This window comes from Callithrix jacchus, chromosome 1 (genome assembly GCF_049354715.1).
Source record: "Callithrix jacchus isolate 240 chromosome 1, calJac240_pri, whole genome shotgun sequence".
NCBI lineage: Eukaryota > Metazoa > Chordata > Mammalia > Primates > Cebidae > Callithrix > Callithrix jacchus.
In genome coordinates, this window is record NC_133502.1 from 105,997,922 (window position 1) to 106,021,190 (window position 23,269).

At 38.1% G+C, this 23,269-nt stretch overlaps 2 protein-coding genes across 10 annotated transcripts in view; one reads left to right on the forward strand and one right to left on the reverse strand.

Moving 5' to 3' along the window:
- The window catches only part of LOC128932067 (dedicator of cytokinesis protein 9-like), a 60,880-nt gene that overhangs the window by 18,258 nt on the left and 19,353 nt on the right, over nucleotides 1–23,269 (reverse strand). For 3 of the 8 annotated variants that reach the window (XR_013533440.1, XR_013533441.1, XM_078367939.1), the window contains exons 3-6: nucleotides 23,016–23,180; nucleotides 21,935–22,101; nucleotides 17,518–17,676; nucleotides 15,861–15,961 (exon numbers count right to left, since the gene is read on the reverse strand). Coding sequence is in view for 5 of the 8 variants with exons in the window: in XM_078367939.1 (XP_078224065.1) it covers nucleotides 15,861–15,961; nucleotides 17,518–17,676; nucleotides 21,935–22,101; nucleotides 23,016–23,180 (592 nt within the window). In the remaining 3 variants the exon portion in view is untranslated. Of the gene's footprint in view, nucleotides 1–1,120; nucleotides 1,299–3,939; nucleotides 4,160–10,210; nucleotides 10,383–15,860; nucleotides 15,962–17,517; nucleotides 17,677–21,934; nucleotides 22,102–23,015; nucleotides 23,181–23,269 lie in introns of those variants that run through there. The other 5 variants (XM_078367944.1, XM_078367940.1, XM_078367937.1 and 2 more) reach the window with 5 other exon arrangements.
- LOC144581950 (phosphoglucomutase-like protein 5) lies at nucleotides 5,274–15,606 on the forward strand. 2 transcript variants are annotated; one of them, XM_078367955.1, is made up of 5 exons: nucleotides 5,274–5,413; nucleotides 8,192–8,317; nucleotides 12,211–12,407; nucleotides 13,009–13,163; nucleotides 15,423–15,605. In XM_078367955.1, exons 2-5 carry the CDS (start codon nucleotides 8,197–8,199, stop codon nucleotides 15,481–15,483), a joined length of 534 nt encoding a protein of 177 aa, XP_078224081.1. In that variant the 5' UTR covers nucleotides 5,274–5,413; nucleotides 8,192–8,196; the 3' UTR covers nucleotides 15,484–15,605. The 2 variants fall into 2 exon arrangements, with proteins under 2 accessions (XP_078224081.1, XP_078224075.1); XM_078367949.1 differs by lacking the exon at nucleotides 5,274–5,413 and having other exon boundaries at nucleotides 8,089–8,317; nucleotides 15,423–15,606.

Genomic DNA, 23,269 nt, shown 5'->3' on the forward strand with positions numbered 1-23,269 from the left:
TCCGTCATTTCGTCACAGTCATTCTCCATCCAGCTTTGTTCCCTTGCTGGTGAGGAGTTTTGGTCCTTTCTAGGTGGTGAGGTGTTCTGGTTTCGGGTGTTTTCCTCCTTTTTGCGCTGGTTTCTTCCCATCTTTGTGGATTGATCCAGCTGTCTATGTAGTTGCTGACTTTTCGATTGGGTCTCTGAGTGGACACCCAGATTGTTGATGATGAATTATTTCTGTTACTTGGTTTTCCTTCTACCAGCCTAGCCTCTTCGCTGTACGACTGCTGAGGTCCACTCCAGGCCCTGCTTGTCTGGGGTGCACCTATAGCAGCTGCGGAACAGCGAGGGATGCTACCAGTTTCCTTTTCTGCTATCTTTGTCCCAGAATGATGCCTGCCAAATGTCAGTCTTTTGGATATAGAGGGGTCAGGGAGCTGCTTGAGGAGACAGTCTGTACTTTGTAGGAGCTCAAGTGCTGAGCTGTGAGCTCTATTGTTCATTCAGGGCTGTTAGGCTGCTATGTTTAATTCTGCTGCAATATAACTCATTAAAAAAACCTTTTTTTCTCAGATGCTCTGTCTGGGGGGGTGTTGGGGCTTTCCTTGTGAGTGTCCGCCTCGCTGTCCTGCCCAGCTAGGAGGCAGTCTAGTCACTCTTTGCCTGCCGAGGCTCCGCCCTGCTGGTGTGAGGTTTGCCCTGTTGCTGCAGGCTCTGGCCTTCTGCTGCAGTCTCCGCCTTGTTGCCACGGGCTACGCCCTGCGGCAGAGTCTCTCTGTTGTACCGGGTTGCCTCGGCAATGGCAGGCTGTGTCAGCAATGGGCGTGTACCTCAGTAGGGGCTGATTGCCTCGGTAATGGCAAATGCCCCTCCCCAACAGAGCTGTGCTTTAAGAAAACCTCCTCACTGGGAGCATTTGGAATCGCCGTTTGGTTTGTCGCACTGCGCTACCCCAAACGCTGTTTCCCTGGGATTTCCTGGGCTGGCTCACTGTCCAAGTCCCGTTCAGTCTCAAGTTCAGCCCTCTCAGGTCTCAGTTTGCCAGTTCAACAGGGCACCTGTAACAGTGCATTTTTGCATGGAGCGCTGTGGAGCGCCTCTGCGCTCCGGCGCGGGCCGCAGCCGCACCGACTGCCAGCTACACCAGCCTAGGCCTCTGCCTGGCGTCCCGCGTCTCTTTTATACCTGGGAATTTCCCCGTTCTGTGGGCAACTAAGATCCGTCTGGAAATGCGTCCCCGACTCACCCTCTCCGTGCATCCAGCGAGAGCTTCAATCCTGGGTTGTTCTCACAGCGCCATCTTGAGTCCTCCCTCTCAAATAAATAAAATCAGAAATGAAAGCTGAGATATTGCAATAGATACCTCAGAAATCAAAATGATCATTAGGGATTATGATGAACAATTTTATGCTAACAAATTAGAGAACCTAGAAGAAATGGATAAATTTCTAGAAAAAATAACCTATCAAGATTGAATTGGGAAGAAACAGGAAGTTTAAACACTCCAACAACAAATAAAGAAGTTAAGGAAGTGATGAAAAACTTTCCAAAATAGAAAAGCCTAGGACCAGATGGCTTCATGGCTGAATTTTATCAAACCTTCAAAGAATAATTATTATCGATACTTGTTAGACTCTTCCAAAAATTAGAGCTACGGGGAATACTTCCAAACACATTTTATGAGGTCAGCATCACCTTGATACCTAAGCCAGACAACGTATGTTAAGAAAATAAAACTTCAGGCCAATATCTCTGATAAATATTGATGAAAACCAAATTCAACAACACATCAAAGAAATTATGCATCATGACCAAGTGGGATTTATCCCTGACATGCAAAAACTGACTTAACAGAATGAAAGATAAAAACCACATGATAATCTCAATTGGTACAGGAAAGGCATTTGACAAAGTTCAGCATTCTTTCTTGACAAAAACTCTTAACATTTTAGGTATAGAAGGAAAGTTTCTCTGCATAATAAAGGCCTTTTATGAGAAACCAACAGCTCACATCATAATCAGTTGGGAACAACTGAAAACTTTTCCACAATCTAGTACATGGCAGGGATGCCCACTCTTGCTATTTCTATTCAACATAGTATTGGAAGTACTAGCAAGAGCAATCAGACACGAAAAATAAATAAAATCATCCCAATTGGAAAGGAAGAAGTAAAATGATCTCTATTTACAGATGACATGATCCTATATATAGATCATGTCATATATAGGGATTTGAAATTTCTATATATAGAAAATCCCAAAGATCACACACATACTCTCTCTCTCTCTCTCAGAACTAATGAATTGAGTAAGTTGCACGATATAAAATCAACATACAAACATCAGTAGCCTTTCTATACAGAAACAATGACCCAGCTGAAAAGAATCCCATTTATGATAACATAAAAAACTACTTAGAAACAAATTTATTCAAGGAGATGAAAGATTTGTAGATTGAAAACTAAAAAAGATTGATGAAAGAGATTGTACAAGATGCAAATAAATGGAAAAATATCCTGTGCTCATGAATCAAAAGCACTAATATTATAAGAATATTCACACTACCCAAAACAATATACAGATTTAATGCAACCCTTATCAAAATTCCAATAACATCCTTCATGGAAATGCACAAACAATACTAAAATTTGTATGGAGCCACAAAAAAAACTAAGTAATGCTGAGGAAAAAGAAAAGTTGGAAGTACCACACTTGCTAATTTAAAATTAAATTACAAAGCTAAAGTAATCAAAACACTACGGTACTGGCATAAAAACAGAAATACAGACCATTGGAACAGAATAAAGAGCCCAGAAATAAATCAAAACATACATAGTCAACTAATTTTGAACCAGAGAACCAAGAGGACTTAAGGGAGAAAGAAAAAAACAAAACCTCTTCAGTAAATGATGGCTGGGAAAATAAAAATGCAAAAGAATGAAATTGGACGCTTATCTTGCACTATACATAGAAATAAACTCAAAATGAATAGAAGACCTAAATGTAAGATCTGAAACCATAAAACTCCTAGAAGAGAACATAGGGAAAAATTTATTTGACATTGGCCTTGGCAGTGATTTCTTGGATATCACATCAAAAGCTCAGGCTACAAAAGCAAAAACAAATAAATGGGACTACAGCAAGTTAAAAAGCCTTGTAGCTTTTCCATTTTCCATTTATTTATTTTATGCACTTTAAAATCTGTTTGGATATTCTTTTTTTTTTAGCATTTTAAAATTTGTTCTCATATGAGTGCCTATAGATTTGCCATATCCTTTAAAAAACATTTATTTCAATATATCTTATAATTGTACATAGTTTTGGGGTACATATGATGAAAGTCAAGTGGAAGATATTAAGGAACTTGGAAATTGACAAGGAATTCAGAAGTTGTTGGTGAACTCTGAAGTTATCAACATGGATGGCTGAATGGCATCATAGACAATTATCTAGAGAGTCAGCACTTATTTTACTTTTGGAAACCAGTGTGCTTTGGTATTAAAATTAAGGGACTTGAAAATGATGGACACAGCTAAAGAACATAGTGTGGTGCCTGGGTTGTAGAAAGATATTCATGCATTGTAATCTAGCAAGCACAAAATAATGCAAAAACTAAACAAGACTACCTATTCTTTAAGTTTTATGAAGGGTAAAATATGGTAAGAAGTGAAACAAAGGGCTATGTTTATTTCTTTGAGGTCTTCACTTTTCCTACACAATAAGAAAGTTGTTGGTAAACTCTTCTGAGCTGTCTTCTCTCCCACTTAATACATAGGACTCTTGCTATTCTTTTTTATGAGCATTTATTGGGATATGGTGATGGTGCTACACTCTAAGACAGTGCTGTCCAACAGGAAAATATTGTGAGTCACGTACATATTTTAAATTTTTAAGTAGCCACATTAAAAAAAGTGAAATTCGGTCAGGTGCAGTGGCTCACACCTGTAATCCCAGCACTTTGGGAGGCCAAGGCAGGCGGATCACAAGGTCAGGAGTTCAAGACCAGCCTGGCCAACATGGTGAAATCTCCATCTCTACTAAAAAATACAAAACTTAGCTGGGCATGGTGGTGGGTATATGTAATCCTAGTTCCTCAGGAGGCGGAGGTCGGAGAAGTGCTTGAAGTTGGGAGGCAGAGGTTGCAGTGAGCCAAGATTGTGCCCTTGCACTCCAGGCTGGGAGACAGAGCAAGACACCATTTCGAGAAGAAAAAAAAAAAAAAGATCTAAAACAAGTGAAATTCACAATGTATTTTATTTAACCTACTATATCTACATTATTATACCACATCATTGATATAAAAATTATTAATTCAATCTACTACACTTTTCTACGAACTCTTCAAAATTTGGTGTGCATTTACAATTGCAGCACACCTCAACTTGACTAGCCACATTTAAAGTGCTCAACAAAATATGGCTAGTAACTATTGTATTGGACAGTGCAGTTCTATGGATTAAGATTATTTAATCTTTGTTTAGTAGAAAGTTACAGTATAGTTGACAAGTAAGATTCATACAGAAAGCTGTCTGTCATTTATACCTTAGATCTTTCAATCTACTTACTTGTGTCCCAAACAACCTCAAAACACAAACAAAAAACCTAAAATGGCTTGCATTAAGTTATACAAAGTAAAAAAGAGCAAAACCCCAAAAGGTGAACAAGTGTTGATTTCATGTTTAATTTATTTAAAGTCTAATACTACGTGTCAATTTGACCTTCTGAGGAAATGCATCATGTATTTTTAGTTGAGCTTCATTTTAGAAACTGGGAAGTGGCTAGAGATTTTGAGTTGAGAAAATAATTAACTTGCCCTGCTAAGCTCAGAAATCAATTAGGCAGTAGAGCTAGGAATAGAAAGTGGTTTCCTCTAGGTGCACTGGGGAAATGAAACTGCAGTATAAATCTGGAATCCCTCACTTCTGTCAAATGCATATCCTGTTTGTGTCTCATGGCCTGAATAAAGCTGATTATGTAACCGGGTCTCCCTGGCAGGTGTGAAGCTATTTTTAGGAAAGATGTGTCATTGCTTAGAAGTGGATTAAAGCAAACAAACAAACATGTGAGTTGTTGGTCTACACAGGACAGGTGAGCTAACCAAATTTCCCCCATAGCGGATGAGTACAGTGTAAAAAATATCAAGGCTAATTGAACTGTGAACCATTGATCGTCGTTAAGAGAACAAATGAATCTTGCTCTGCCTGGTGGAGGAGGATGGTAACATTTCTCTGTTTGCAATTCATGAGACTTTTAAAAACGTATATTTGGTGTTCAAATTTTAGGTGCTGCACCAGATGTTGTCTCAGACAAAATCTACCAGATCAGCAAAATAACTGAGAAATATGCTATATGTCCTGATCTCTAAATTGACCTATCTCGACTAGGAAGACAAGAATTTGACCTAGAGAATAAATTCAAAGCATTCAGAGGTAACAGATTTTATTTCAACAAGTCAGAATAACCACGTGGATGGGGCTGACTGGTTTCTGTAGGAAAGTACACTCATAAAAATTATTGCATTGTCAATCTCAGCGGTGGCTCTTGATAAATATGTGTAAATTGAACATGGCGTAGAGAGAAGACATGAGAGCAGCCAGGATATTCAGAACTGGAAACTTTCAAAAACCACTTACCAACTTAATATCATTTTCAACATAGGAAAAGTTTTATGGTTTATATTATTATATATTATATATTATAGCATTCCAAGAATAGGCTGTAAATTGCCAAAACTTGTCTAAGCAGTTAAGGTGAAGACGCTGGAATGCCTTAGCTAGTTATGAAGAAAAATAACAAGTCAATGGGGTCATGTATCAGCTTATTGAATGCATAATTATTGATCAGCTGCCCTATACCAAGAACTGTGTTAGGAGATTTTGCAAAGGAAGTCAGTAACTACCCAATATATTTAGGCAAGTGATACAAAAATTAAAGAACCAAATGATATTGTCAAAACTATTATCTTATATTGTAAAGCAAATACAACTTCTACAGTACTCAGAAAATAGCTTTTCATTTTGTAGGTTAATTTTAAACCATATAATGACAATATTAATACCATGTATGTGCACATCATTTTTCCTCTCGTTTTATCCTGTTGCTCTTTCCTAGAAGGCATCTAATAGCAATAGATCTAACATATTCTCTTTTTTAGTGTTCCTATAAGCTTGAATACAGTTTGTGTTAAGATAGTATCCTCATTTTAGAAGTATTTGACTTAGTCAAAAAGATGAAATATCTGGTTCATATCCATGTGGTATTTCGGAGACAGAGAAAAGCTTAAAATGGATTGTGTGGGGGTCACACTATTGGCTCAATGTTACCAAATCTTTCTTGAGAAGTTTTGAGTCAGTTGCTTAGGTAGTGAGCAGAAATTTATAGAGAGCCATGATGCTCACTGGAAGCAACAGTGCCTGCTTTTGTTAATCTAGCTGGGAGAATACATGCACACACATGGGATGGCTGGACAATTGAAGGCAAGGGATACATTATATTAAGCAAAATTATTTCAATATGCTGATTACATATGCTTAGAAGGACTGGGCTTATTTTTGCTATCTTCACAATTTTTATAGTTGTCCAAGGGACTTGAATCTTCATGAGCTCTCATTCAGACTCATTGTGGCAGCCACATTGCTATTTGCATGAGGTTTCTAAAATTTTAGCGATTCCAGGACATGGGTGGAGGGATTCCCTGGCTTCCAAGAATATGTAGATAATCGTTTGGGATAATTTATGTGCTATAGTCTCACTGGTTCAAGTGTTAAGTAAAGCTTGCGTTAATTGAAAACAAGTCCTTTACATTTCACTTTAAAGTGTCACGTGCAAGAACTACTTGATGTGAATTTTTCTTGCTCCCTCCTTTTTCATGTTTGTTTGGTACTGTATGTTATCTACTGTAAATACCAAATGTATTTAGGCAATTGGTTCAAGAACTGAAGAACCAGGAATTGTCAGAAAATATTATCCTATAATGTAGAGTGAGTAAAACTTCCTGAGTACTCAGGGCATACCTTTTAGCCTACAGATTAATTTTTTATGGTGGCAAAATATACATAACAAAATTTACTGTTTTAACCATTGTTAGGTGTACACTTTAATTATAGATTATTATGCTCATGTGAAAAGATAATTAAAAAGTATTCATGTTACAAATATAATTATATTTGAATGGACACATAGATTACATTGACTTAAGTGCAAGAAAAAATATTTTTAGATATGTATTTGACCAGATGAAGGGATAATATTATATGGCATATTAAGGTGTCATCCATTAACTACCACACCTGGATTTACTAAAAATTACTGAAAGTGTACCATCTTTGGTAATATCTTCAGTGCAAGTTTGAAAGTATTTCAGGGTTCCAAAGTAGTATGTATTTGAAAAATTTGAAAGCAATATACATAAGTTTCAAAATTTAGCTATGAATTTAAAAAGCAGGGCTCCCGGACAAATTTTAGCACCTAAAGAATTGAATATTTACTACTTCTTGGGAAAGTACTTTCTGAGCATTAATTATATACTGATTGACAAGTATGAAAAATGTAATGTATTCTGAGCTTTTTGGTATGTCAAAGAAATGAATAAAACTTTTTGAATTCCTGTTTAATGAGAATTTCTAGATATTTGCCATTCACTTGTAAATTGGGTGCCAGTTTGGGCATGAAAGACATTTCATGCAAACTCAGGAATATACTCATCACCAATTCTGCACTTGAATCTCGTAGGAACAATGGCATTTCGAAAATAGGGGTCACTACTGAGGTCATTTGCTGATTTGCTTCATACTGAGTCAGTCAGTCTTTGGCCAACCCCCACAGGAAAGGCAACTAGATATGCCAAAATGCCTCTAAGTATTGAGATGCGTGCTATGTGCATTTTTGGGGGGAGGGGAAGTGAGGGCAGGAGTAACAGGGTACATTTTTATCTTAATATATTCTTGTGGTTTTTTCCTTGCAAAGAATTTATAGCTTGGTATATAATTTACACTCATTGAGCACCTGAAAAGTTTGTAGTATCTTGATTGTGCCTTGATCTGTGATTTTTGTCAACAAATAGGCACTTTACTCCCCACATCATGTGTGGGGATATGATAAGCTTATGATCAAAATTTCATACTGCTAAGGTAGTGATTCTTTTTATGCTTCCAAGTATCTTTCATGGGTACAGTCGATGACATTTTCCTTTGTTTTTCTATCTTTAGTAGAGATGGTGGACCCAGTGGATATCTATCTCAACCTCCTTCTGACTGTCTTTGACTTTCATGCCATCAAGAGCTTGCTGACTGGGCCCAGCCAATTGAAGATTCGAGTTGATGTGATGCATGGAGGTAAGTTCATGGTATTCTCCAAATCAGGAGGCAACCTCTACACATGTTGGGTTTTGGAGGTTAAGAGGAAAGTTGGATTCATAGATATTCATACAACATGTGTGTGTTCAGATATTTGGAATGCTCTGGAAAACTTCAGGGATCATTTCTGTCTTTTGATATAAATGAAAACAAACGTTGAACAAATGAGTTTGAGGCTATGCATGTATGAGTGTGGAGTACAGTAAAAGCGTTATTTATTTGATCGTATGCATGGCATAAACAGTCACGTAAAGAGTCAAGATTTTTCACGAAAAGAATCTTACCCAACTCCTGTCTATCCCCAATTTCTTACCTTCCAGAGTTAAACTTTTTCATTTTTTTTCAGCCCTTTCTTTTTTGCATTTATCTCCCTATCATTAAATATTATAAATATACAGACCCTTGTTGATTTTTCAGTTTTGAGCATTACTGAATTCATACTTTAAAACTGGAGCTGAAGCTCTTTTTCACCCTCTCCACCCACCAAATCCAAGCATGCTTCCTTAATTAGATCATCAGCTTGGCAAGATCAGTATCTAGTGTTTACATTACCAAAACACTGCTGAGCCATGCAATATGCTAGAATTATATTTCCTTTACAGTACAACTTTTTTATTTCCTTGGAAATAGCAATTGCCTTGTTTTCTCATTGCTTGGTTTTAATCAAGTGTATTTACCACTCTTAATCCTCAAGCTCTCCCCCAGTGTCTAAATCTTCCTTCACTTCATTTTCCTGGAGGCTTTGGTCTGCCCCACTCTACACTGGTTGCTCTCTGAGCATGCTGTCATCATGGAATCTCCCTTTATCATCATGGTAGCAATTGTTTTTACACATGTCTTATGTTAAATGTCCTATTTACTGGTTTGTCTGCCACCTTGATTTATTCTTACAATTTGGAGAAACACATTCTCCAAGAACTCAGTGAGAGAGAGCTCATAGTAGGTAAATATTTTGAGTCATTGTGTATCTGAAAAGGTCTTTTATTCTGTACTCACCCTTGATTAATATTTGTCTGATATGGAAATCTAAGTTGGATATGATTTTCCTTCAGAAGTTTGAGGACATTGCTCCACTGTGTTATAGATATTATATTGAACTTGAGAAATCCAATGCTGTTCTGATTTTTAATCCATTGTGTTTCTGTTTTCTTCTCTAGACGCTTTTAGGACCTTTGACGTGCCTTCAGTGTTCCTCTGTTTTACAATAATGGATCTCAGTGTGGGACTCTATCTCTATTATGTTGAACACCTGACAGACCCTTGCAGTCTGAACACTTGTGCCCTTTAATTCTGGAAAAGCTTTTGAATTACTATTTAGCAACCATTCTGGTTATTGTTCCTGCTGAACTGATCCTTTAATTATTCTATTTCCCCTTCTCCTTCCCAATTTTTCATCTCTTTATTTTGTTCTATTCTTTGGGAAATTTCCTTGACTTAATCTTTCATTCCTTCCATTCGGATTTTCAGTTCTACCATTATTTTTAATTTTCCAAAACTTTTGTTTGTATGTTCCAAAGATTCTCTTTTAAAAATAGCATCCTAGTTATGTTTCATGGATACTGTATCTTTTTAAACTTAGGTATACTGAGGTATAATTTATATACAGTAGAACTCACTCCTGGTTGATCAAACCTTATCAAACTGTATACATATACATATGCAGTGGTTACATGTACAGTCATGTAACCACTATCACAATCAAGATAGAATATTCCCATCACCCCAGATAGTTTTTTGCAGCCCTTTGTAGTCAAATCTCTCCCCTTATCCTCAGCCCCTGGCAACCACTCATCTGCTTTCTGCCCCCATAGTTTTTCATTTTCCAGAAAGTTATATAAATGGAAGCATACAACACGTTGCCTTTTTGTTTCAAGCTTCTCTCACTCAGCATAAGGATTCTGAGATACATTCTTGGTGTTGCATGTATCAGTAGTTTTTGCTTGTTACTGCTGAGTATGATTTCATTATGTTGTTGATACACCACAATTTGTTTATCCACGCACTGGTTGATGAAAATTAGGTTTCTTTTTCTTCTAGTTGTTGGCTATTACAAAGAAAGATACTGTGAACATTGATGAACAAGTCTGTATGTTTCCATTTGTCTTGGGTAAACATCTAGGAATGGGATTGCTGAGTCATATGATACATGTATATTTACCTTTAGAAGAAATGGCCAAACCATTTTCCAAAATACCTGTACCATTTGCACCACTGGCAGTGTATGAGGGCTCCAGTTTATCTGTATCTGCACTAGTACTTGGTACTGTCAGTCTTTTCCATTTTAGCCATTCTACTCTATCTTGTTAATCTCTATTAGGATATTACTAATATATTTTTAAAAGTTTTCTTCTCCCTATATAATTTCTGTTTCTTCCAGATTTCTCTTTTTGTTTATGTTTACCTCATCTTAAATACATTCCTCAAAATTTTGATGATTCTTGGCTTTCTGGCATATTTAAGAATGAGGCACTAAAAACCTGCTGGGGGCTCTGAGCCTGCTGGGGTCTTCTCCTCCATGGGCTTTACTCCAAAGGCTTCTGGCTAGGCTGTTCTGTTCTTTCTTATTGGGCTGATCAAATTCCTCAGGAAAAAAACTTTCAGGTTCTTGCCTTAGCATTATCTGGCCTACAGGAAAGACAGTTTTGCTTCTTTTTCCAAATAGTATGAGCAATGTTTCTGGGCTTCAGCCTCATTGCCTAGCTTAAATTGTATATCCACCTTTGGATCAATTACTCTATCTAGGAGATGGAGGACACTGATTGGGCAGACCTAGGTCACCTCCTTAGCCTTGGAGAAGTGGGATTTAGCCATACCCAACCCCATGAACTGAGGTAGGGAAGATAGTATTTCTCCAACAGAAATCCCAAATGCTGTATCCAGAGGAAGGGGAAATGTGTGCTGGGCAGGCACAATCAATAGATGTTCACTATTAGATGACTGTGTGTTGTATTGGTGGAAAATGAGTGGAAAGCATCTCTCAGACATTTCAGCTAGGAGGATTATGTGCTGTTCCCCAAATGTGCCTTGTGCTGTACCTTAGGCTCTGTTCCCTTGCTCATAATGTGCCTTCTGTTTAGATGGCCTTCCGACTTCAAACCCAAATGCTTGTCAATTTTATATTATTCCTTCAAGTTCTGCCAGAAATGCTGCTTCTTCCTTGAAGTCTTATGTGTGGTTATTGCTTCTCTTAAGCCATTGGATATGATTATTTTATCAACGTGCATTGTTTGGTCTTACCACGGCAGTCATTGATCTGCAGCTTTGATTCATCCCACTACTAGATTACAAGTTCAGGAATGTAGAAACTATATGCTTTGCATCTCTTCAATATGATCCCTTCATTTCCTAGCAGAGCAGTTCCATGTTAGGCACTTCATAATGTTCATTGAACTGAAAAATACTATTCCTTGGCATTTATTTTGGTAAAATGTGCTTGTTTTTATATGCTTCAGTGGCTTATAGTGTTTAATTATAACTTGGCAGAGTCCAGATGATTGCAGAGACAAAGCACATTGCTAGAGCCCTTTGATGATTTTGAGTATATTCAGCTAAAGCTTTTCAAACATGAAAAGCAACAATGAATCATTATTATGTAGCTGATTTCTTTCTGGCAACATTTTAGAGAAGTTTTAGGAGAAAAAATTTCTGTAACGAGATGATTGAATACATCTTGAGTATTCCTAACACAATAACTGGCACATAGTAGGTGCTCAATAAATAATTAAAGCAAATATGGTTCTATATTGTGTCTTCAAAAAGCCTGTAAATGTATCTTTTGCTTCTGGGTTTTTAAATGGTGTTTCCTGTACTATTCAAAACAAAATACTCTGAAGAGAAGGTTCTGCAAATATTTCATATTGCTGTGTATCTAGTTTTAGTTATGGGACCTTATGTGAGAAAAGTTCTGTGTGATGAGCTGGGGGCCCCAGCCAATTCTGCAATAAACTGTGTTCCTCTGGAAGACTTTGGAGGGCAGCATCCTGACCCAAACCTGACATATTCAACGACTCTTCCGGAAGCCATGAAAGAAGGAGAATATGGATTTGGAGCTGCATTTGATGCTGACGGGGTAAGTGGGAAAGCTCTCTTTCTGCTGACATTTCGACCATATAATGAGCCATACACTAGAAAGCAGAGAATGAACACATCTGGAGCTAACATGTATGGGACATGGGTGCCCTAACTGGCTTTGCATCTGCTCTTCTGTTTAATGGCTAAGTATTGCAATTAAATAGTGATTACTTTTTTTAGTTCCAGATTTACTTTATGGCATAAAAAGGTTGTTTATTTAAAAATATATATTATTCAATAAATTTTTATTTATGGCTGGTGTTGTGGAAAGCACCATGTTAAGAAATTAGCTATTTCTGCAAGAACCATTGTTCTTTATTACATTTAGGAGAAAGAAAGAATTAAGTATTTGCGGGCTTCTCAAGTTTGAGGTAGTCATCTACATTTCAACAGGTGAAACATATTCCTGATGTGTCAAGATTCTGGGCCCTTGATACTCAGGGATTTAGAAGAATGTTTCCCATGCTCTCTTTGGCCTCATTCAAGTTGTTAGGTTGTTAAATTTAAGATGGCAGTAAAGTGGATTCTGATGATTATGGGAATGGGCTGCTAGCAGCAGATGCTTCTGTCTGATCATTCTCACACACTCCTTCCTACAGGACCGTTGTATGATCCTAGGCCAAAATGGCTTCTTTGTGAGCCCTTCTGACTCCCTGGCCATTATTGCTGCCAACCTGTCTTGCATTCTGTATTTCCGTCAGATGGGGATCCATGGATTTGGGAGAAGTATGCCAACCAGCACAACCCTGGACAGGTAAGCAAGGATGTCACTGTGAAAAACTTTATGGTACACTTGTGACATCAATGTTTCCTTTGTTGGTTGCTGGGACTCATTCTCCCCTGCTCTATCTGGGAATGTGCTGAAAGCATGAAAACATGGTATAGTGTACTGGGTAGAAGCTAAAGAATCAGGTGGCCTGAGCATAATTCCTCTTTCTGCCACTTACTAGCCATGGGAATTTAGGAGACTTATTTCATCTCTGTGCCTCAGTTTTCTAACCTGTAAAGTGTGGATAATAATAATAGTATCTTCATATGGATTGTTATAAAGTCCAAATGAGGTGTTTCATGTAGAATATTTAACATGGTGCCTCGTACATATTAAATATGACATAAATGTTTAGCAATAAAACTTATTAATTTGAAAGGATGTATGTATAAGTGAGGGGAAAAAGCATGGGTTTTGAGGTCGGATTATATATATGTGGATTTATTACAGGATTCTCTGTCTGTATCACTGATCTATCTGTTGATTCTTATGTAAATATTACACTGAAAACATTTTCCAGCATGTTTTTCTTCTTTGTCAAACTAAAGGAAAATTATATATTCTAGGTCCTCTGCATTCTATTTAATTTTAGAACCAACATCTCAGTTTCTACCAGAGCCTATTGGGATTTTGATTGGGATTATGATGAATCTATAGAGCCATTGGGGAGAATTGTATTTTAATAATATTGAGTCTACTAATACATGAATGTGATATATCTCTCTATTTATGTTTTCATTGATTTCTCTTACATGTATTTCATTACTTTTAATGTAGAGATCTTATACAATTTTTGTTAATTTTGTGGGGGTATTTTCTTTGTTTTGATGCTATTGTAAATGTTTTATACATTTAATTTTCCAATTATTTGCTGGTAGTACTTTTTGCAAATAGACCTTGTAATCTTCACTAGAGGGGAGAAGAATCACCTACCTTTTGGATGCCTCCCACTCTACTTGTCTCCTTGAGGTGATATGGACATCAAGTCCATGATGATGAACTAAACTCAGTTTAAAATTCTTGCCTAGCAGCAAGAGTGGTATGTGATTCCATGTTTTCTCCCATTTAACTTTTGCTTACACCCCTCCTTTAAAAAAAAAAAAAGACTCCATAGGGAACAAAGCAAAAATGGGACCATTTTTAGAAATTGAGAACTCAGAGTCATATAGGATCCTGAGAGCTATGTCGGGTATTTAATAATACGGGAGTGTATTTAACCCTTCCATTTATATAAAATCTTATAATGTAGAAAGAATTTGTATACCTATCATCTCCCTTGATCTTTGTACTAATTTCTTGAGGTAATTGGGATAGGCATTACTCTCCCCATAGTAAAGATGTTGAACCAATAATCAGAGAGCTTAAGTGACTTGTACAAAGTCACACAGTGAATTAGAAATTCACCCAGAATTTGAAAGTAGGTCTTCTGATAATATGGTATTACTGTGTCTTCCCAGTAGCTATAATTGGATCAAAAGGGTCCCTGATAAACTAGTTGAGAATATTGTCCAACTCCCCCAGGGGCTAGCCAGCCACCTTCCTAACCATGGCTAGGGGTGGCTAGTTTTATTCTGCCAACAAAAACCATTTGTCCTTCTTTCACATGGAAATTTCCCAGTAGTTCTTGATTTCACTTTACCCACCCCCTTCCCCATAAATCTCTGTTTCAGTCGGAAACCAGAGGCCTTGCTTACAAATTTCACAAAGGACTTGTTCTGATACCTAAGTTTCCATTTAAAAGGATTATTCATGCTTGCTGGTTGGGATTCAGAATTCTGTGGGGCTCCAAAGTGGCAATTTGTTGGGTATTTGATCTGTTGTATAGGTCCCAGGTGGATTCTCATGATAGACACTTTATAAGCTTCGTTCTTCCTAGGTTAAATTAATGCAGCTTCAAAATTTTGACCTTGACAGTGGTTTCCCATATACCTTATTTTGTTTAAATTAGTAAAATTATAAGAATGTGCCCATAAATGTCAGGCCCTGGAAGAATAATAACTGAGAACAGAGTTTAGACCCATTAAATGACACACTTGCCTAAACTCCTGGGATTCTAGAAAAAGGGATAGGATTAGGGTTATTAGTCCCTTGATTTTCATTCCATGTTTAAGGTGTGCTGACATCCAAGAAATAGTACTTAGTAAAAGCCTTACGGGGGAAAAAATACCTGATAACACGATGTCTATTTTAATGGCTCTCAAGCAATTTTCTGCCTTTTCTTTCATTTCTCTCAAAATAAAACAGAAGACAAAAGTACTGCCCTTTGTATGATGGTGCATCAGAACAATTTTGCCTCTGTAAGTAATTTCTCCCGAACAAGGACTGGAAGACCAAGTTTTAAACTACAGTATAAATAATAATTTCTAAAGTAAAACTATATGTGTATGTCTGAATATAATTGGAAGAAAACCATACAGAAAATAATTCCTATAACATTTGATTATTCTTTTCTCTGATTCCGTGGTAAGTAGAAGATAGTGTTATTAAATAATGTGTCACTTTAAATTAGGGAATCCTTCTGAAAATTTACATATGAATTAACCCACTCTGAATGTTTAATTTCTATATAGTATTCAAATGTCACACAAACCACTATATCCATGTTACCTGTGATCATTACATCAGTAAGAACTCCACAGTGACAAATCTTCAACCCCTTCAAAGGGTGTCAGGAAAGCTTACCTGTACATGAGATCTATGAGCATCTCAGGATCTTTCCGAAATTCCCTCATCTTCACCGTGTCATATAAGATGCTATTCAGATTACAGAGAAATTCTTCCACCTGCAAAAAGAGTAAGCCTTGAAATAATCTCGGCTTTGTAGTCCCAGGTGAAGAGTTAGGATTACACTGAAAATGCAAGGGGAAGCCATGGGAAGGCTTGGATCAGAGGGGAGCAGAGACTAGGGGTGGCAGAGTCACCTAGACCTGACTCTGTAGTTTTCATCTTCCCCAGCCCAGGTGCTTCTAAGGTCTGGATGTGTGTTCGCCCTGGAAATCCATAAATCTGCCTGAATCCTCATACTATGTCTTTCTCCAATGTTTTTGTTTAAATTAGTTTCAACCAGTTTCAGTAATTTGTAAACTGAAAAGTTCTAAACTCTACTCTGGAATATCAGGGCTTTTTATACCAAGTAGGAAGCAGCTTAGGACCTCAGCTTGGGTTCCATGTCTCAGAAGCCTCTTAGATCTTCCCAGGGCTTCAAAGATTTAAGAACCTCTTGTAATCATTTGTTCTTAATTACAAAAGCCAACAGTGGAGGGATAGGGGAGCCTGCAGTACAGAAAGAATGAGAGACTATGTCTTGACCTGTAGCCTGTGACAGGTGACTCAGCTACAGTATGTTGCCTTATCCCCCCTCCCCTCTGCCAGCTTGCCAGAGCTCCTAAAATTCCTACCACTAGCGTCATTTCATTGGGTGAAGGCACTGAAGACAATTATTAAACTGTCCATATTTTGATTGGTCTTGGTGAATATCTCTTCATAAATGATGAAATTAAAGGAGTATGGTCAAGATTAAATGAGAGAGGAAGGATCTGAGGTAGAGGAGAGGAAAAACGTTCCAAGAATGAGGATGCAACATTGCTTGAGAGAGCAAGAGAGACTTTATAAATAGGGTTCTCAGACTAAGGGAAAAAAAGAAAACATCCATTCATTCATTCTCACTTAATTAAGACCCTACTATAGAGCAGGCTGGGAGCTGGAGTTAAAAGATAAACGGGACAGGCTAGAGTTCCATGGTCATTGTAATGGACATGGAGGAGATTATTGCCCTTAGGACACATTTCCTTAGGACAACCTTGTTTAGAAGCTCTCTTGAACTTGGCCCTTCCTTACCCCTTACCAGACAAGCTGGTCCCTTTACCAACCCTTCAGACACAAATAATTCATTCTCTCAGCTACTTATAATTTCCCCCTCACTTGCCCCCTGCCTAGCTGAACCCTATGTCAGCCTTTTAATCTTATCCGTCCCTACAGGTGTTCCTGGCCACCAGATTGTTTATTAATCATGTCCTCTCTTCCTCTAACCTTACATAGCATTTAGTTCCTTACCACACAGTTGACACTTATGTATCACTTGTCTTGTACTGACTCCTAATTGTTTTGAGACTGAGCCCTCCAAATAGACTGTTAGCATCTTGAGTTTGGGGACAGTAGTGGACGTATTTCTTTTTAACCTCTCAGAGCAGTGACAGCACATGCATATTGGACAATAAATGCTTGCAAATGTTATGTGAGTATGTTTCTATATAAATCGCATCTATATGTACATACATACATATGTAATAGTTGGCAGATACCAAACTCATGCATGAGACATGTATGTGCTTCGGTGTACCTCGATGGGAAAACGAGTCATCTGCATGGCCGTGTCCTCTTCCAAATAAGCCAAAATTGTCCTCAAGGATCTTCTCAGGTGCTCTTCATTAAAGTCTGGTGCTCTGCCCACCAAAAATGCCAGCAACATGGTTACTTGCATCTTTACTCTTGCAAAGTTCTACATCAGTGAAAAAAAAAAAAAGATGAAATGAATAAGAAGCACTTAGCAGTACAGTAGGTAACTGAAGGCAGCATGACCAGACACAAATACCTCGTCAATGTTTCCTTTACCCCTGTCTTAATCACTTCCCCTTCTCTCGATGAAATGGGAACTGCACTTTGCACAAGATTCATATTGTTGTTTAAATGGACATTGCTCTCACATACATCTGTCAGGCTCCCTTTGTGCTACAAGCTGGAAGAGTCTTAGAAAGTTGGGTCTGAGGATACGGTATATCCTTTTGTGCCAAGAGTCTCTTCTTGGGACTTTATTTAAAGAAAGCACTTTGGGAGGCCAAGGAGGGTGGATCACTTGAGGTCAGGAGTTTGAGACCAGCCTGGCCAACACGGCAAAACCCCGTCTCTACTAAAAATACAAAAATTAGCTGGGTGTGGTGGTGTAAACCTGTAATTCCAGCTACTCAGGAAGCCGAGGAAGAAGAATCACTTGAACCAGTTGGCAGAGATTTCAGTGGGCTGAGATTATGCCATTGCATTCCAGCCATGGTGACAGAGCGAGACCCTGCCTCTAAATAAATAAATAATGGGACTTCTGCAGTCAGCATTTCTGAGATTTTGAATTCTGGGTAAGCTTTTTAATTCTTCTTTCTTTATGGGTCCATGAAAAAATATGGCTGTCTCAAGGGGCCCTGACAAATGTCCTAAAGGCTTTTAAATAATCATCCTTAATGTATTCAGAGGAGGCTGACTTACTTCCATGGGCCAATTTATTTTTTAATATCACTTGAGCATACTCATTAATATGGCCACAAATGGAAATGCCAAAGAACATATCAAAATCTAAAGCAAACCTGACTGTTCTATAATAAAGCTGAACTCTAAAGTCTTCGTAGCTTTGAATAAAACTCAAGTCTTGGCTAACCGTGATGGCTCATGCCTATAATCTCAGTACTTCTGGGGGGCTGAGGAGGGAAGATCACTTAAGCTCAGGTGTTTGAGACCAGCCTGGGCACACAGCAAAACCCTGTCTCAACAAAAATGCAAAAAAAGTTAGCTGGGTAAGGTGGCTTGTGCCTATAATCCCAGTTATTACACAGGAGGATGAAGTTGGAGGATCACTTGACCCCAAGAGTTGAAGGCTGCAGTGAGCTATGATTGTGCCACACACTCCAACCTGTGTGACAGAGCAAGACCCTGTCTCAATAAATAAATAAATAAATAAAATACTAAAATAAAACTCAGGTTAGATGACACTGATCATTTAAAATTCTCTTTCATCCTGGGTCCCAACTTTCAGAAAGTTCTTTCTTTGTCTATGAGACAGCTTTCCTTATGGGATTCAAAACACAATTGCAGGCTTCCCAGTACAACTGAACCTGCTTGGTGGCAGCAATGCTTCTAAATAGAAGCTTATTTATCAACTACATCAAGACAAACAACACCAAGGATAATAACAAAGTTTCAGCTTTTTTTGAAAACTGCAAATATATTTGAGGATGAGTGTAGATATTTGGCACCCAATGTTGTGCTATATATAAAGATATAGTGAATGTGATATCAAGCATTAAGTTATCAAAGATTTCAAAGCCATCAAAAATATCACATACTTTCTGTGTTTATTTTTATATGACAATTACTTTGATTTTAGATAATTTAAAGTTAGAGAATTAAGATTCCACTGTGTTTCAACAAAATTTCTTCTAGCCCTAAAAGCAATACTGGACCTATTCTAATGAATGAACGACATCTCAATGGAAACATGTAAAAACTCATTTTTCAGGGAATTAAAAATTCATTACCTAGACATCTTGGGAATTTGTGGAAATATTACAAAGACGATAAAATGAGTATGGTACGAAGTTCACAAAGCTATATTTTTCTACAGCAGGAATGGCAAATTCATGGTACAAATGACTTTCCTTAACCAATTTAAGTCCAAAGAAGATATCATTTGTCACATTTCGCACTCTTTTTACTTAGCCTCATCATAATCATAGCTCCCATATCAGGCTGTGCCCGTCATTCAACTTGAGTAGACCCATCACAAAAGATCCTAGTTACCACCACTGTTCTAGATACTAAACAGTGTTGTTGGATTCAGTTTGCTAGTTTTTGTTTAGGGTATTACATCTATATTCATCAGATAGTGGTCTATGCCTTGAAATAGAAGACCAGAAGTTGATAAAAAATAAAAATTATTTCTTTAAAAAATATTTTGTAGAATTCATTAGTAAAGCTCCCCAGGTTTGGACTTTATTTTGGTTTTTAAAAATTTTATTTTATACATACATACACACACACACACACATACATATATATATATTTAAATTTTTATTTTATTCATTTATTTTTGCAATGGAGTTTCACTGTTGTTGCCCAGGTTGAAGTGCATTGGCATGACCTCGACTCACTGCAACCTCTGCCTTCCAGTTTCAAATGATTCTCCTGCCTGAGACTCCTCGGTATCTGAGATTACAGGTACCTGCCACCACACCAAGCTAATTTTTGTATTTTTAGTAGAGACGGTTTTATCATGTTGGCCTCAAACTTCTGACCTCAGGTGATCCACCCACCTCCACCTCCCAAAGTGCTAAGATCACATGTGTGAGCCATTGCACCCAGTCTAAAATTTTAATTTGTGTGGGTACATAGTAGGTATATGTGGGAAGTTTGATTGCTAACTCAATCTCTTTACTTGTTGTATGTCTATTGGATTTTTTATTTCTTCTTGGAGTCAATTTAGGTACTCTGTATCTTTTAAGAAATTTATCCATTTAGTCTAGGTTATCAAACTGATGGCTTTCAATTGTTCATAGTATTCCTTTATAATCCTTATTTCTGTAAGGTCTGTTGTGATATCCCCTCTTTCAATTATGACTTTAGTAATTGAGTCTTCTTCCTTTTTTCTTGGTCAGTCCAGCTCAAGATTGGTGAATTTTGTTGCTCTTTTCAAATAACAAGCTTTTGGTCTTACATATTTCCTCGATTGTTTTTCTATTCTTTGTTTTATTTTGGCTGTCACATTTGTTACTTCCTGCCATCTGCCTGCTTTGAATTGTTTGCTCTTCTTTTCCTAGATCTGAGTATATTCTTTAGACATTTTGTTAAGACCAGGTACACATATTTATTAAATTATTCAAGAACAGTATATTGAAATAAAAAATAGGCTGTATTAACATCCCCAAATAAATGAGTCCTAATGTCCACCCAAAACCATGAACAGGCATGTACACAGCAGCTATTTTCACAATAGCCACAAACTGAAAGAAGCCCAAATGTGAATTTACACTAGAGAAATTATAGTAGACAAAGGACTATGATATACAGTTGAAAAAAATGAATACTGACACATGCAACCACACTGAAGGATCTCACAATCACAATATTCAGCAAAAGACTATGAAATTCAATAACAGGCAATGTTAATTTCTGTTGATAAAGGATAGTGGTTACTTGAGGGATACCTGTAACTGAGAGAGAATAGTGAATTACATTTTTGATCTTACAGGTGATTACTCAAACATATTCACAGGAAAAATTAACTGCATTTTACACTTAAGATTTGGGTCCTTTATATAAATTATACTATAATAAAAAGTAAATAAAATATATAGTGGAGTATCTGGAACCTAGCAGTAGATTTTCAATTTTTAGCGGCCAGACGCAGTAGCTCACGCCTGTAATCCCAGCACTTTGGGAGGCAGAGGCGGGTGGATCACAAGCTGAAGAGATCGAGACCATCCTGATCAACATGGTGAAACCCCGTCTCTACTAAAAATACAAAAAATTAGCTGAGCACAGTGGCACGTGCCTGTAATCCCAGCTGCTCAGGAGGCTGAGGCAGGAGAATTGCCTGAACCCAGGAGGCGGAGGTTGCGGTAAGCGGAGATCACGCCATTACACTCCAGCCTGAGTAAAAAGAGAGAAACTCTGTCTCAAAAAAAAAAAAAAAAAAAAAAGAAAACAAGTTCATGGTATTTACTGAATCCATGTGGCTAAATTCCTAATGCCCTAAAACTTTGCTACCCGAGTTAAGTACTTCTGAGCAAATCCTCAAATGCTCGTCTTGCTGATGCATCTGTCAGAATGGTCTTACTCTGTTCTAAAAAGTGTTAATCACTCCAAAGCTGAGCATTAAAGCATCTGAACAGCACAGTGGGCGGCAGTAACAATTGTTTTTGTGTTATTTCTCCAAGTTTTAGTTAAAAAAATAAAAATGGGTGTGTCCCCTTCCAGAGTTTGACATTTTTTCCTACCTTTGAAGACATGATGTTCTTCACTTCGTCCGCTTCAAATTGTGTCTCCGCAAGGTCTGGGTTACTGCTGCTCATCACCCGGGCCTGCAGCAGCTTCGAACTCACGGCAGCAGCTGATATGTGTCCATATGTGTGATGGCGGGGGTCAGGGAGGGCAGTGGGAGCACCTGCACCCCACCAGGTATAGACATATCAACAGACAGAAGAACAGAATTACTTACGGAGTTTAAAAAGGAACTGAAGGGTGTTAGGGTACATAAAAACCCACTGGATTAGGCTTTGGAATTAGGGTCTTTTTAGTAAATGCTGATTGGGGCAGGGAGGCAATCTTTTGGAGAAAAGTAGATGGGGCATGAGGCACCAAGGAGTGGTAGGGATTATGGGAAACAGCTGATACATGCCTTGTACAAAGGCAGAGGCTACTACTGGCTCCAGTCTATTACTGCCATGGGGAGATTGACCCCAGGGTTGCTAGAGCTTCTGATTTCTCATGAGAAGCTACAAATGTGGATATTTTAAATTTATCAATATTTAAATCACAACTTCACAATTCATGCAGTGAGGTTTCCTCAGATTCAAAAACCCAGAGTCTCTGAACCTTGTGAGGATTACTGTCTATGATGTATACAGCTGTTTTTCATCCTTAAGTGTTGACATGTTTTCAAAAGTGGTTATGGGAGTCCATGAGAAATTACTATTTTTTTTTTCATTCATGGTCTAACTTAGTCCCCCCAAGGCTAGAGGGCAGTGGCACAATCTCAGTTCACTGCAACCTCTGCCTCCCAGGTTCAAGCGATCCTCTTGCCTCAGCCTCCCAAGTAGCTGGGACTACAGGTATGTGCCACTACACTCTGCTAATTTTTATTTTTATTTTTGTAGAGACAGGGTTTCTTTATGTTCCCTGGGCTGGTCTCCAACTTCTGGCTCCAAGTGATCCTCTTCTCTCAGCCTCCTCAAGTGCTGGGATTGCAAATGTGAGCCACTGCACCCAGCATAGCATGTTTTATTTTGGATTCCACTACAGTAGAATGGAGGTGGCGACGCCCTGCCCACCAGAGTCCCATACTCAGGGCAACTCTACCTGACTTGGGCATGTCCCTTTGTGGCTCCGGCAGGCGGAAGATGTAGTGCACGTAGGAAGCCAGCAGGCAGTTCCTCCCGTGCTGGTCCTTGCTCAGGTCCTTGCTGTTGTGCAGACTGTTGGCGATGGCCACCACGGACTCGAAGGCAAACTGGGAGAAGTTGGCTGAGGAACCAAGAGAAAAATGGGTAGCCCCACAGCTGCTCCTTAAGGGGCCCGTGGTGGAAGTCTCTCCAGGACGGTGACAATGAGTC

Coding starts and splice junctions, on each gene's coding strand:
- LOC144581950 (XM_078367949.1), top strand. CDS start 8,161: ATGACATTTTCCTTTGTTTTTCTATCTTTAGTAGAGATGGTGGACCCA. Junction 8,318..12,210: donor AGTTGATGTGATGCATGGAG/GTAAGTTCATGG, acceptor CTGTGTATCTAG/TTTTAGTTATGGGACCTTAT. Junction 13,164..15,422: donor ACCAGCACAACCCTGGACAG/GTAAGCAAGGAT, acceptor AAAATAAAACAG/AAGACAAAAGTACTGCCCTT.